This window comes from Thamnophis elegans, chromosome 4, assembly GCF_009769535.1.
Source record: "Thamnophis elegans isolate rThaEle1 chromosome 4, rThaEle1.pri, whole genome shotgun sequence".
Lineage (NCBI taxonomy): Eukaryota > Metazoa > Chordata > Lepidosauria > Squamata > Colubridae > Thamnophis > Thamnophis elegans.
The window spans coordinates 16,506,693-16,522,204 of NC_045544.1; the positions used below are offsets into that span (position 1 = coordinate 16,506,693).

Genomic DNA, 15,512 nt, shown 5'->3' on the forward strand with positions numbered 1-15,512 from the left:
TGAGCGTAATAGTTGTGTTGGGTGTCCTTAAAAATTTGAAAGAGATTTAGTGTAAATGAAGATTAGATAGATAGATAGATAGATAGATAGATAGATAGATAGATAGATAGATAGATGATAGATAGATAGATGGAGAGGGAGAGGGAGAGGGAGAGAGATAAACAAATCTAAATGGCTACATATTCCCTTATTTATCTGACAATTTCTCTTATGTCACTCTGCTGAATATTCAGCAGGTATTTATTAGAAACAAGAATTCTTATGTGGTAAGACCAGTTTTAGAGATCGTTTTCTGGAGGGAACATTGCAACAATGCTGACTTTTAAAGAAGAACTTTGTCGTTAATTGATTTGGAGGGTGTGTCCTTGTAATGATATGTGAGAAAGATCTAGAGACAGAGGGTAAAGAAATTCTGCCTAGGGAGCAGTCAGATAAGAGAACAGTCAGCTAAGATAGCCCATAGGTGTACAATGGGTGGGGAAAGCCTTTCTCAGTTTCTCAGGCTGTAAAAAGAGACAGTGGGATCAGTGGTGGGTTCCTACCAGTTTGGTAGTGGACTGAACCAGTAGTGGTTTGGTGACCTGGGTCGCTGGAACCGGCAGCAACCCAGGCTTGCCACACCCCCAAACCAGTTCTCCCCGCAGTGCCATAAGCGGCACCATCTTGGTTTTGGCTTCTGCGTATAGACAGAAGCATTTTTATAGTTCTGTGCATACGCCTGCACAGTGCGTGACCACGAGCGAACCGGCAGTAGCGGCTGCTGGAACCCGCCCCTGAGAGGGAGATATGTACTTTCAGACATGCAAAGTTCTGTTAATGTAGCTTTATAATAAAGTAGAATTTATTATAACAGTAACAGCAAAACAGTAATAAAAAGAAAAGAAGGCTAAAATATGAACTGTACTTGATTTTTGGCAGCAGTTTCTGTTATCTTGTATTTTTAATTTCTCCTGATCAATATTTTTAAATTTAGTTATATGATTTTGCTAAGCCATTGCCATAATTATGCTTTTATAATTATTTATTTTAATGTTTTATTGTTTCCCTAATTCACATTGTACACATTAGGTTACTTTTGTAAGCTTCAAAAAAAAAAAAAGACTGTAATAACTCATATACATATATTATTTTTTTTAAATTAGGAATCAGAACCTTAGGAAAACTCCATAAAGATTCCAGAAACACTTTGTCTGGGCGAATGAAATCCTTGATGTTCGGCACGCTACACCTTCCCTTGTGGATCACTGTGATACAAGCCAATATGCACCATTGGTATTTTGCTTGCTGCTGAAGAGGTGAAAATAAGACAACGGATACAAAAAAAAATATGGGGTGATTGATTGTGTCGGGTGCTCTTCTTTCTTTGCAAATATATCTGTAGTTAATCCTGTGGATCATTGTTCTGATATGCACTATTATTCCATTTAAATGATGACTTAGGATTCTCAAGAATGGCAAATGGCAGCAGAATCGGATCATGCATTATATGTTATCAGAGATTCAAGTGTTTACACTTTGCTGAGTTGAGAATTACTGCAGGGATGACTTATTGTTCTAACTGTGATTACAAACATCTTGAGCTTGCAAAGTTCTCATTTACCAAAATACCAAAAAAATTACAATAATTCTCCTTGCAGAACATCACATTGTTGTGCTACATGTGCTAATGTGTTTTTATTGCCATAAGTGGGCCTATTATATATTCTTGGTAGAAGCAAGAGCATCAATATATGGTTGGGATTCAACCGTACAGTGTATAAGTCTTTCTGCATAAATGCCTAATTCGAGCAAGGATGTTTTTGCTTTGATGGCTATCTAAGAATGATCTCTTTAGTCTCTCGACCCAAGAGAGACTAAATTCTGGTGTTCAAGAACAATCCCAAATCAACCGATCAACACAAGTAGCAAAGAAGTATCAGCGATCTGTGTCATTCTGAACAATATTGCCAAATTTTACATTTCCATATGCCTTCTGCCTTCAGTGTCAAGCATTCATAATAGTTAATGCTGTCAATTAATTGTAGAGTCAAGTTCAAAAGATGGAGTGTACCATGGTGAGCAACATCTGTACAAGACGGAAGTCATGTTTAGTTCACTTTAATGGGGAAAAGGACAGGGATTCTTCAAGAATCTGCCTATAAAATGTGATATTTCATATGATTGTCTTGGGTGAAGACGATATGGTATCTTCCACTTTTAAAGCACATAAGAACAGACAACTCAGTGATACACATCTCTAAATGGGTGGGACTACAGAAAAATAGCTCAGCCAGGGCATTCTCTTTGGAAGTAAGTCCTATTATATTCAATTAAATTTATCCCCTGACAAGTGCACACATCTTAATTAGCTTCCCAAATTCTTATAAAGACATCACACCTCTTGATCAGTACAGCTAGTTTTGGAAACCGGCTGCCTTCTTGTCAAAGGCATACTTCGGTTTAAAATTGGGCAGGTTCTGTTTGGACATAGCTACCATTACCCCAAGGACTTCTTTATAATTATTTAAAAATGACATGGGAAGCTGAGGGAGAAGGGAGGAGGGGAGTCCCGATGACATGGCAGAAAGCAACTTCTTTTGTTGGTCTTGACAAATGTGCATGTCTTGTGATTGGTCACAGCACAGTAGCATCCGCTGTGTGTTTAGAGAAGCTCCTTCATTACAGAAACTTTGTAATAGGAGCACCGAGGACCTGTTTCGTTTTTCAAAATCCAGATGTGTTCCATCCCAGTCTTGCACTCTAGAACAACATATAATCTTTGGGACTAAATGACTTGATGAAGTGTGTTAACTTTATTTGTATACACAGAGTTTCCCACCTGTTAGAATTACGTCTTATCTTTCATCAAGATGCCCTCTTTATGAGCCTCTTGATTAGGGCAATAAATTCAGGGATTCTGTTTAAGTAGATCGGGGGTGAAAAAGTCTGGATGACCAATAGATCAGGCGGGGTTCCCAACCAGTACCGATCCATGGCTTGTTAGGAACCGGGCCGCACAGCGGGCAAGTGAGTGAAACCAAAACAATTCTCTCCCTTTCCTCTCCCCGGTCCATGGTCCATGGCAAACTTGTCTTCCATGAAACCGGTCTCTTGTGCCAAAAAGATTGGGGACTGCTGCCATAGATGTTAGAAAAAGACGGCCACCTCAAAAACCACCTTAGCCCTTGGCCGCCATCTGGTGGCCACTGATTTTTCAGCCCAGATAGCTGCATCCAGGGGAAAGCCTATATTTAATAGTGAAACCAGGTAAGCATGATCCGTATTCAGTTACTCACTCAAAGCTCAGGGAAGTTTCTGAAGTATTTGTTATGAACAGGCATTCCAAGGGAGTGGGAAACTTTTAAGAATCCACTGTGTTATCCATTCTACTGTATACATGCAAACCCTTGTCATACTTAAAATAGGATGAGATTTTAGCTAATTTTAATGATAAGATGATGTACATTTAGATTTTCTTGTTGCTTTGGATTCGGGTTTTTTGGGAAGAGGGAGCATATTATAAGAATGCAGTTGCAAAAAAGTGTCTTGTTTTCATGTATGAATCAGAATACTAAAACTCACTAGTGAATGCTATTCTGTATTTAATTAAATGTTCGGCTTTTTTAAATTAAAAGTTGCTCAGTCTTTCTTTGTGCTTGCTATTAGATTTCTCATCCTTTTTTCTTTGAAAATTATTAATGATTACAATGTACATATTATCTATTCTTTAAAGTTATTCTTTTGGGATGCTTCATTCAAGCATTCTAAACCTTGGAGCACTTGCCAAGGTAAAGGTAAGGTTCCCCTTGCACATATGTGCTAGTCATTCCTGACTCTAGGGGGTAATGCTCATCTCTGTTTCTAAGCCGAAGAGCCAGCGCTGTCCGAAGACATCTCCATGGTCATGTGGCTGGCATGACTAAACGGCAAAGGCGCACGGAATGCTGTTATCTTCCCACCAAAGGTGGTTCCTATTTTTCTACTTGCATTTTTTACGAGCTTTTAAACTGCTAGGTTGGCAGAAGCTGGGACAAATAATGAGAGCTCACTCCATTACGCGCCACTAGGGATTCAAACTGCCGACCTTTCTGATCGACAAACTCATCATTTTAGCCACTGAGCCACCGCATCCCTAGAAACTCTTCTTACATGTTGCCAATATGTCAGGGGTGGGAATAAAAAATGAACTACTTGTTTTAGTTGGTATCTTGCCTTTCTCCAGGAGGACAATATTCCTTACATGGGGAATCAAAATGACTTTGCAGATAATAAATGAATAAATAGTGTTAACGTTAGAGTGTGTGTACGTGTGTGGTATCAAAAACATTGCTAGAAGGCTGCATCAAATCTCAGTTGCCAATGAAAGTGCATGGATGCAGGTGCTTGGAGTTGCTGAGTTTGATTTCAATGTGTCTTTCTCTTCTCTTTCTCCCCAGAATCATTTCATGAAATTCCCAGTTAGCATGACTTTATTGCTAGGAATGGTGGAAGTTAAAATTCAGTAAATCTGAGAGCATCACTTAGAGACGATTGCCTTAAAATAGTACTTTTAAGTAAAAGTTATTACTGCTAAATGGAAGTGGGGAAATCCCACAGAGAAAGACTGTGTGTGTGTGTGTGTGTGTGTATTGATTAATTTAGCTGTCAAGAAGTGCCTTCAGTGAGATAGTTTTGATAAAACAGATTAAAATTGGCTACTATTATTATAAAAAGTATTAGGTTGTCTAACTCACCGTATATACTCGAGTATAGGCCGACCCGAATATAAGCCGAGGCACCTAATTTTACCACAAAAAACTGGAAAAGTTATTGACTCGAGTATAAGCCTAGGGTGGGAAATGCAGCAGCTACCGATAAATTTCAAAAATAAAAATAGATACCAATAATGCCATTGCCCATTGAATAACATATACAGCCTGCCTGTGCCCATTAAATATACAGTAGCCATTGTAAAAATTTGCTCTGCATAACAAATTATTATCACACAATACCGGTGTATTCAATGAAATACTTCACTCACCTCATGATGCTGATGTCCCGCTGTGATGATGATGTCCCGCCTCCTATGACACACGGCACAGTGATTCCTATCATTGGATCACTGTACCAGAGGAGGTGGGACATCGCTATGTGGCTGCTTGCCATAACAAGGAGGAGGTGGGACATCGTTGCAGAGCGGCAGGAGGGGGAGGAAGGGGAATCGTAAGATAGCCCTGCATTACATTAGAACGTGAGGAGGGGGGATGGTGCGGTGCACGCTGCGCGGCAAACTGACACAGAGGGAGGGGAAACTCAGGGGCGCTGGGCCATTCACGAGCGTCACCCAGCGGCATGGCCCCACCCCTTTTTCTCCTCCATTTCGGGCAAATTTTTCACTGACTCGAGTATAAGCCGAGGCGGCTTTTTTCAGCTCAAAAAGTGGGCTGAAAAACTAGGCTTATACTTGAGTATATACAGTATTCCATGAAACAAACTTATAGAATCCATCTTAACAAATATCAAGTTTAATCAATGCAAAATATTTATGCTCTTTATTCCTTGTGGACTGTTACCTTTTCTTGGAAAGATTTCACACGTTTTCAAATATAGCTGATTTTTTTTCCCTCTTCTTATTTTCCTTTAAAATTTAAATAATCAACCCTGTCTTTAGCTATAACATGTGCTCTCTGCTGGCCAATTGCAATGCTTCAACAAGCTTCAACTGATGCAAAAGGCACCCATTAAACTGCAGGTGGTATCTGGTATTCATATCAAACAGTCCAATATGGAAAGATCTGCATTGATTGCCACCTCTTTCTGAAATCATTTCCAGGATCAAGATATTAAGATATACCAAAGATTAACTCCAGTGTTCAAGCTTTCAAGAAAAGTCCTTCCTTTAGCAAATTTCTCCAACATAGAAAGGGAATATTCTGAACAGGTGGAAAAGAAAGGACCTTCTCCTGCATCACAAATGTGAAGGTTGGACAATTACAGGATTTCTATATGCAGTTTAAAGACTGAATTCCATTTATTTTGTATTTCAGAAAGACTGCAAGCACATCGCTTTATTTTTAATTTCTCCTGCTTAAATTGTTAGTAGCAGAAGGGGGAGAATACGATACAGCCTGTTGTGCCTTAAAATGGCTTCTACTGTACAGCCATAAAATGGCTTCTACTGTGCAGCGCAGTGGAATTGCCATGGTAATGGCTTCACAGTACTCCACAAGGGGGCTCCCCTAGAAATTACATTTGGTCCAGATATTTTCCCCCTATAAATAAATATTTGGGCAATACTGGGTTATCGGATAGTGTACAAAAAAAAGGTGTAGTAATGTCTGGTGGTGGAAAGAGGGGAGAAACATTTGGAAAAGCCAAGATTTGGGTTCTCAGTTAAATACATATAATCATAGAAGTGTGCATACATTCACGTCTCCAAGGGACACACCTCTTAACATCACCACAACCGTCCATTTACAAGTACCCATTTATACATTAAACAACCAGTATCCATTTATACATTAAACAATTCTGCTGAGTGCTGAACCAGTCAATAAGCATTTCATTCAGACACATGCTGTATTTCCATTAGAAACCATTCTTATTTCATTCAACAACTGAGCCAACTCCATATTTGGACAAAGCATTCCTTTATTCACACTTATTCACTTCACATGAGCTTTCTCTTGTGGGAAGTTATCATCCAGCCCTCTCCCAGAAAAATGAAATATCCTAGGAAATATTGAAAAGGCAGAATATTTCTCTGGATGTGAAAAGAAGCATGTTTTAAAAGACAGAATAGTTGCCTGTAGCTTCCTGCCCGCCCCCACTTTGTCAATAGGCCCATTAAGACTAGCCAGGCTAGCCCACTTTACATAATAAAGACTTCTCCACTGCAGCTGTAGGGGGAAGGGATATTACTCAACTCTCCACATGGCATCTGAGAACTCATCTATGGATTCAAAACAGCCTAGAGAGTAGCCCCCTGCATGGCACCATGGGAGTCTGACAACCAATCAGAATACATTTCTTACACAGGAAGAGGAAACAGAGAGGTGGGACTGAACAGGATATAAAAAGCCTAGCAAGCCCCTTCCTCACCCTTTCTCTTCTTCTCCACCTACATCAAAGCATGTGATCACCTTTTCTGTTCAGGAGCTCAAGCCATGTGGCCCTGTCCGCCAATAAACCATCTTTCCAAGCAGCCTCCATGTCTCCAGTGTCTTTTTCCCCACTTGGAGCTGAACCCAGAAGGACATTTCTTTCAACACTCTAAACCAGCAGATACGCCATTCCCCCCTCCCCACCCCAATATTCTCAGTGACTTGCCGAAGTACCAAAATCTGCGTATCTGCCCCAGTATAAATCCAGGTTGCCCACCCAAATACAGTCCACCTTTACCTTTCACAGAGAATTAATGAGAATTCTGCCAAAGATTTGCAAGGCACATTGAATAAACTAAAGAGAAAAAAACCTACACCCATGTTTTGATATTCCTGCAGTGATATACCATCTATGAAGGAAGCTTCCCGTTCTTCAACATTCTCTCAGCATTTATAACCTTATTTTCATTCTATGAACCTTTCATCGTAATCAAACCAATAATGCTTTTAAATTACTATATAGTACTTCATTATGTGTTTGAATGAATACTATGTTTTTACTTAAACCTCATAACTGAAACAAAAAAACTTTTTCTAAGCAGGTACTCAAACTGTTCTCAGATACTCAGCAGCCAATCTCATTTATTCTTGGGTCTCCAAATGGCTCAATCACTTTGTTCTTTTTTCATTCCCACCCATCCTTTTATATTATTTAACAAAACAATTTCCCCCTTAGTTGGTTCAGTATAGTTCTTCTGTTACCTCCTTTCACTACAGAATAGGGTAAAACTATCTGTGAATTTCTACTTCCATATACAGCCACAACACCTGGATGTCATTTTCTGATATACACTTTAGCTCTCTTATTCACAGTTCAACGTCTCTGCGTGTATTAAATCAATTTTATTTCATAAAATCAGGCTCCTTTCATTTAGTTTTATTATATCCCTTTCTTAGTTTCATAGGCACACAACAATCCTTCCTTCCTTCCTTCCTTCCTTCCTTCCTTCCTTCCTTCCTTCCTTCCTTCCTTCCTTCCTTCCTTCCTTCCTTCCTTCCTTCCTTCCTTCCTTCCTTCCTCACCATAGGCTTATGCTATAGTCATTAAATGATAGATACTAGCAGTGGTGGGATTCAGCCAGTCCCGTCTGGTTTGAGCAAACTGGTAGTAAAAATTCTGCGTGCCCCCACCCCCTGCCCCACCCAGTCACTCTTCATCTTGTCTGGCATAGATGCTGCTGCTCTCCGTCTGGCTCCCTCGCTTGCCCGAAACCCGAACCTAACCGGACTGGCTGAATCCCACTATTGGATACTAGCAGGGGTGGGTTTCTCGCCCCGTTCCAACTGGTTCGGTTGGAACGGGGCCGGTGGCGTCCTCGTGCACGCACGCGGTGCACGCATGCGTACTAGCGTCTATGCGATGCTGGAGGATCGCGCAGGCGCTGTATGCATCCTGCGCATGCGTAGAAGCGCAGAATTCATCAAAACCGGGTAAGGAGCGCGGGCGGGCAGGTGGGCCCTTCACCGTTCCCGGAAGTTACTTATTTCCGGGTTCGCTGACCAACCGGTTCGCAGGGACCGCCGCGAAGCGGTTGAAACCCACCCCTGGATACTAGCCTCTAAAACTCATTATGGCTTGGATTTTTGCATATCGAAATACCTTTTTAGTAAGAAAGAGAAGGAATAGACTAGATATCAGCCTTTGTTGTATCCATGATGCAGGGTACAAATTCTATTCTCTGATAACAGAAAAGATAACACCAGTCACACTTTAGCTCAAGGTGCAACCAAAGCCAGATTTAGGCTCTTTTATACAATCTGCGATTTTTAATTTAGAGATACAGTGTAGTCTACATCTCATCACTTAGGAGTCATACGCAGTCTGCTCTCACAAACCTGGGGTGCCAGTGTAAATGTTGCTATGATTTCCAAACCTCTAAAGTGGGACATCAGACCAAGACTTTTAACTTTTAAGGGTAATGAGGCATTCGCCAGCACCAGCCTGCTCGCATTTATTATCTGTTCCGGACTGTTGAATCAAGGGTAATTATTAATTTTTAATTAACAGCATAAATCTTTGCTTGAATACTTGCAGAGTGCTTGTTCTCGCCTTAGCACACTTCAACACTCAGCATTTCCACAACCATGGCTATAAGTGGTCTCTTGAGCCTTGCACAATTTGTCTGTATGACATATGGCTATTATTATTAATGGTGAATAGAATGCATAGAGACATGGGATGGGCATTCTCATTAATACAGGTGTTACGTTCATATTGAACCCAAATTAACATATGTTTTGTGCAAAATTGTACATCTTTTATGTTTCCAGAACTTATCACAGTACTTTATTAAGTAGCTGCGTCAACAGAATACAGAAAAAAAGCTATTTAGGAACTTCACTGAGAACTTCTGCGCATACCACTCACAAGCTTTTTTTTTTTTTAGCTTAAAAAAAAGTACATTTGCTTCAGTTGCACAATCTTCGAATACTCAACCCCCTCCCCACTCTTCTTCAAGATTTGCCAGAAGAATAGAGAAGAATCCAAAGGAAAGCAAAGGAAAAGTCGAGTTATATCACATTCAGTCTCCCCCAATTTAGGGAGACACCTATGATATTGATCAAACCAGTGGTGGGATTCAATTTTTTTACTACCGGTTCTGTAGGTGTGGCTTGGTGGGCGTGGCATGGCTTAGTGGGTGTGGCTTGGTGGGCGTAGCAGGGGAAAGATACTGTAAAATCTCCATTCCCCCCTAACTCCGGGGGAAAGTTACTGCAAAATTCCCATTTCCTCCCGATCAGCTGGCACTCGGGAGGCAGAAAATAGATGGGGGCGGAACCAGTCAGAAGTGGTATTTACTGGTTCTCGGAACTACTCAAAATTTCCGCTACCGGATCTCCAGAACTGGTCAGAACCTGCTGAATATCACCTCTGGATCAAACATGATGGAATGTAGTGAAGAGGTAGATACCCAGAAGGAAGGGATTGCATTCCAGAAGAATAAGTCTGGCAAAACAATTAAAAAAAACCCTCAGCTTTGAAAAATTGCCATGTGTTATTCTTGGTTTTGGGCCTGATAAAACATTATATCAAGATGAGGGCCCAGCAAAGTAATTCCCAGCAAATTTACTGGAGTGCCAAAAAAGGGAATTACAGTAATTTGAGGGCTGTAGAAGATTTAGATTCCGCACTAATTCAAATGACTTAATGCTATTTTGCCTACTTAGAGCAATTTATTGCTGGAGATGCATGCATTTACTCAACACTGGCCTCTCTAAGAAGAAAAACAACTGAAAAAAAAAGTCTGAATCATCTGTTTCCTGCAGGGTCTTCTGAAGTGGCAGCATAATCACCTTTTCAACAACCTTCTCTAGAATAGAAGCTTGGAGATTGGATGAAAATTGTCCAGGACAGGTGTGTCTAGTGGTGGCCTCTTGAGGGGGAAGCACTTCCTTCAAGGTGGGCAGAATCACCCCCCTCCCTTAGAGAGACTGACAACATTGTATGGTCCAGTGACGTGCAGTGAGTTTTATGGCTGGTGAGGCAGCTTTTTAGACTTGTGGACTTCAACTCCCAGAATTCCACAGCCAGGCATGCTCAGTTCTGATTTAAAGCGACAGCATCTTTCCCCCTTGCAAAATAAGTTTTCCCATTCTTTTTCTTCTCCCTTCCCCTCCTTCCTCCCTCTCTCCCTCCCTCCCCCTCTCTCAAACAGACACACGCACACAGAGAACTTGGATCCCTCTCTCACTCACTCACTCTCAAACAAACACAAACACAGAAGTTGGATTGGATATATTTTCCAAAGGCTTGAAAGCAGCTCCTTTGCCATACCCGCCTCTTCCCATGCTGACTTCCGATCGGAGCCTTTGATTGCAGGTGAATCATGTTTCCTTTTCAGTGAAGCTGGGCTTATATACTTTTATCCAGCTGTGTGTGTGTGTTTCAAAAGGCAACGTGGGTTCTGCATGCAATCAAACTTTTTGAATTCCTCCCCCCTCCCCACACACGGACTTTTTTCCAGCTGTTTTAGAGAGAATTTCAACTCTGCCCTCATGAAAGGCCAGAGCTCTGAGTCAGACTGAGCTAGTTGCTCCAGAGAACTCTTTAAAGCCTCTTAAAATGCCCTCTACAGGAGGCGAGAGAATACGTGCCTCATTTGCATAAGGAATTCTTCTCTTTTTAACCCTTGGTTAACTCTTAAAAGGCGAAAAATTCCTTATGCAAAAGAGGCCCCTAGTTCTCTGGCCTCCTCTTATAGTTAACACTAAGCACTGTTCCAAGTCACTGTGACTTAGAATCTGGTAGCAACTACTTTGGCTTTAATTATTTTAAAAAAATTCTTTAAAATTCTTTCCTTTTCCTCATGACTGGTGAGGCCACACCTCCCTGCCTCTAGTGACTGCACGTCCCTGGTATGGTCCCAACCATATGTCACACCTCTGGCAGCTTTATCAGCCAGGGAGGGCATAGATCTAATAAATAGGTAGCTTGTTGATAAGCTTAAGGACCTGTCTACCTCTTAGGAGTTAAAGGTTCAAACGGATTCCAGATAATCATGCAAGAACATGCTTCTGTTACTTGATAGGATTTTCCAAAATCAACTCAGAATCTGAGTGACTTTACTCACCAGATGGCTGGGAACTGCAGATGGTCCTGTGATTCAACCCACCCCAGCAAAGAATGGGTCATTTGAAGAAAGTTGCTGGGGACGGTATCCGCAGATGCAATAACAGTGGCGGGAGGGGGGAAGACCCCTAGTGTTTTATTGCATTTATTAAGTAAAGATAAAGGTTCCCCTTGCACATATATGCTAGTCGTTCATGACTCAAGGGGGTTGTGCTCATCTCTGCTTCTAAGCCAAGAAGCCAGTGCTGTCCAAAGACCTCTCCGTGGTCATGTGGCCGGCATGACTAAACGCCGAAGTCGCATGGAACGCTGTTACCTTCCCACCAAAGGTGGCCCCTATTTTTATACTTGCATTTTTTACATGCTTTCGAACTGCTAGGTTGGCAGAAGCTGGGACAAGTAACGGGAGCTCACTCTGTTACATGTCGCTAGGGATTCGAACCACCGAACTGCCGACCTTTCTGATCGACAAGCTCAGCATCTTAGCCACCAAGCCAGCATGTCCCTATTGCATTTATTACCACAGTGTAATCCCTAATACAGGCTCTTGCCCAAGTTTAGTTGGGATTCTTTCTTGTTTTTCCTCCCCTCTTTGGTTTAAAGTATTTCTAACAGTGCATTTGGTACTCTTCCGGCATTCCATTTCTGAGAGTGCTTCAGAAAATCAATGAACTCCCCAGGGTTGAGGTACACAAACAGCTTCATAGGAGTAATCTAATCCAGTGTCCATTTCAGGCTAAGACTAAGATCTTGGCCAAATTACCTATTAGATTCTGGGAGGAAATCAAAACACACCCTAGTGAGTTGCCCCTGCATGGCCTCATGGGAGTCTGACAACCAAATAGGAATAGAAGCTGAAGATCAAAGGCCAGAGAGGGCATAAAAACCAGGGACTCAGCATCTCAGCTCCTCTTCTCTTTTTCTCCACCAACATAGAAGCATGTGATCACCTTTTCTGTTCAGGAGTTCAAGCCATGTGGTCCTGTCCACCAATAAACCATCTTTCAAAGCAGCCTCCATGTCTCCACTGTCTTTGGAGCCGAACCCAGAAGGACATTTCTTTCAACAAACAAATGTCCACTCTGAACGAATAAGCCACTCAAGGAATTGTACATATCTGTTTCTGGACAATTCAACAACAATGAATTAACTACCTGACTCTGTTGTTACACCTTCTACTCCCCATAACCTGAAACTGTCTACTATTGACCTCACCCCCATTCCTAAGAAGTCTGTAAAGGGCATGCATAAGCACACCATTGTGCCTACCAGCCCTGTCCCACTGTCCCCATTTCATTCATACTTATGTTTATTCTTATACCTATTATCTTGTAAGTGATTGACAAGTAAAATAAATAAATAAACAAATAAACAAACAAACAAATAAATAAATAAATAAATAAAATGTTAGAATTTACATAACAATTGTTGCACAATTTACTCAAAGACACTGCATTAGGCCCATCCCCGTCTTCAGTGTGGATTACAAGTCCCATAATTCCTGGTCAGTGTAGCCTAGGGCCACTTTGGAGAATGTGTTCTCCCGTTTCTCAAGAACACCAAGATTGGAAAGCGGTAATCGGTGCATTATTTGTTCCTTTCTTTGCATGTTACTGACATCTAGAGGGCTACAAAGAAGTTGCAGGGTGTTTTATTCACCAGTTAGTGCCACTACGCCACTACGGAGGCTCCAAAGATATTTATGGTCTCTTATGGGTCCACTTAAGCCTACCTCCCTTTCAAAATAATATATAATTAAAGTATGAAAATGCACATTTGCTACTTATCTGAAAGGGAGATGACATTCTTACTGCAATTTAGCTATAACTTAAGGTCATCTTATTTTTCCTGAGCGTACAGTCATAGGGGCAAGCAGTGATGAAGATTCCTTTTTTAAAGTAAGTGTGTATGTATGTGTGTGTGTGTATGTGCACACCAGGGGTGGGTTCCTGCCAGTTCTAACCTCTTCTATAGAAGAGGTTCCACAAATCTACAGTGCTGTTTAGAACCGGTTCCAGCTCCCTCCCCCCGCCTGTCCTCACATCATCAAGATGAAGAGCGAGAGGAGGAATTCTGGGAGTTGAAGTCCACAAGTCTTAAAGCTATCAACTTTGAACACCCCTGGAGGTTTTTTTTCTAAAGGGTTAGGGGTGCAAGGGTCTTGTAACTTGACAGCTTTAAGGCTACACACTTCAATGCCAGAGTTCCTGAGCCAACATGACTGGAGGAGGAATTCTGGGAGTTGAAGTTCACAAGTCTTAAAGCTGTCAAGTTTGAACAGCCTGGGGTTTTTTTCTAAAAGGTTAGGGGTGCAAGGGTCTAGTAACTTGACAGCTTTAAGACTTGCGTGCTTCAAATGCCAGAATTTCTGAGCCAACATTTTGGTTGCTAAGCAAGAGCATTGTTAAGTGAGTTTCACCACATTTTACAAGTTGGCCATGCCCACCAGTCACATGTCTGGCAAGCCACTCCCACCCAGTCACATGGCCAGCAAGCCACTCCCACCCAGTCACATGGCCAGCAAGCCACTCCCACAAAGCAGGCCACACCTACAGAAGAGGTTCTAAAAATTTTTGAAACCCACCACTGGTATACACACACACACACATTAAGTGTTTTGTCAAAGCACCTGGTATGCCTTGTATACACACACACATACACAAATACTTTAAAAAGATGTATACATACTTAAAGAAGACCCTTCTCTCCCACTTGGAAGGCTGAGACTTCAATTCTAGGTAACAGCAGATATTTCCCTCCGAGGGCGCAAAGAAAAAACAAAACCTACTGCGAACTTTGCGTGATGTCAGGAAGTAAACATTCAGTTCAGTTGCCCCGACTCTTCCCCAAATTAAGGAATTACAAGGTTTTAAAAAAAGGAAGCTTTTTTAAAAAAAAATAGGGCTGCAAGTCACCTTGGAGATCTTCTAGTTCCACCCTCTGCCGAAGGCAGGAGTCCTTATACAAGCCAGGACACATAGTTGTTTAATCTTTTCTTGAAAGCCTCCCGTGACGGAACACCCACAACTTTAAGAAGCAAGCTATTCCGTTGATTAATTGTTCTCGCTGTCAGGAAATTCTTCATTTCTAGGCTAGATCTTCCTCTGATGAGCTTCCACCTATTATTTCTTGTCTTGCCCTCAGGTGTTTTTGGGAATAAGTCAACTTCATCTCTATGACTGTTCCTCAAGCCCTGGAAGACTGCTGTCACGTCACTCCTAATCCTTCTCTTTTGTTAGGATAGACACACCTAGTTCAGGGGTGGGTTCCGGCTTCTGTTACTGCCGGTTCGCTCAGGGGCGCGCTTCAGGTGCATGTGCACTTAATGCGTGCTACGTGCACTTGATGTGCACTGCGTTTGCATACGCAGTAGTAAAAAAAATTGCTTCTGTGCATGTGCAGAACAAAAAGCAAGATGGCGCCCCCTATGGCGCCGCCGATAGAACCGGTTTGGGAGTATGGCCAGCCGAGTTACTACCTACTTGGCCAAACCGGTACGAACCAGTGGGAACCCCCCTTCCAAAGTAAGGGGTTTCCTCCCCTTTATCTCCCCTAAATTCTTATCTCTCCCCCCCATCTCAGCTCCTTTGGCCTCCCAAAAAGGCCAAAGCTGGCCAACAACTGCATAGCTGAGAGACCACTTACTGTTTTGTGAAGCAGAAGCAGCAAGATATAGAAGGACTCCACTCTCAACCTGCCCCAGGGCCTAGGACAATAGCCAGTTCTTCTATATTTCATCTTTCTGCCTGTCAATTGTCACTATCTTTACCTCCTTCTCCAAATAGCAGGCTAACTGGTCTCTTGACTTCCCTTTTATTCCA

The 15,512-nt window shown here is 41.9% G+C and overlaps 1 protein-coding gene across 1 annotated transcript in view; it reads left to right on the plus strand.

The window, feature by feature from the left end:
• The window catches only part of SH3BGRL2 (SH3 domain binding glutamate rich protein like 2), a 34,628-nt gene extending 31,617 nt beyond the window's left edge, over positions 1-3,011 (plus strand). The window contains exon 4 of the mRNA XM_032217090.1: positions 1,143-3,011. Within this exon, the coding sequence (XP_032072981.1) occupies positions 1,143-1,157 (15 nt within the window). The 3' untranslated portion in view covers positions 1,158-3,011. The remainder of the gene's footprint in view (positions 1-1,142) is intronic.
• The last annotated feature ends 12,501 nt before the right edge of the window (positions 3,012-15,512 follow it).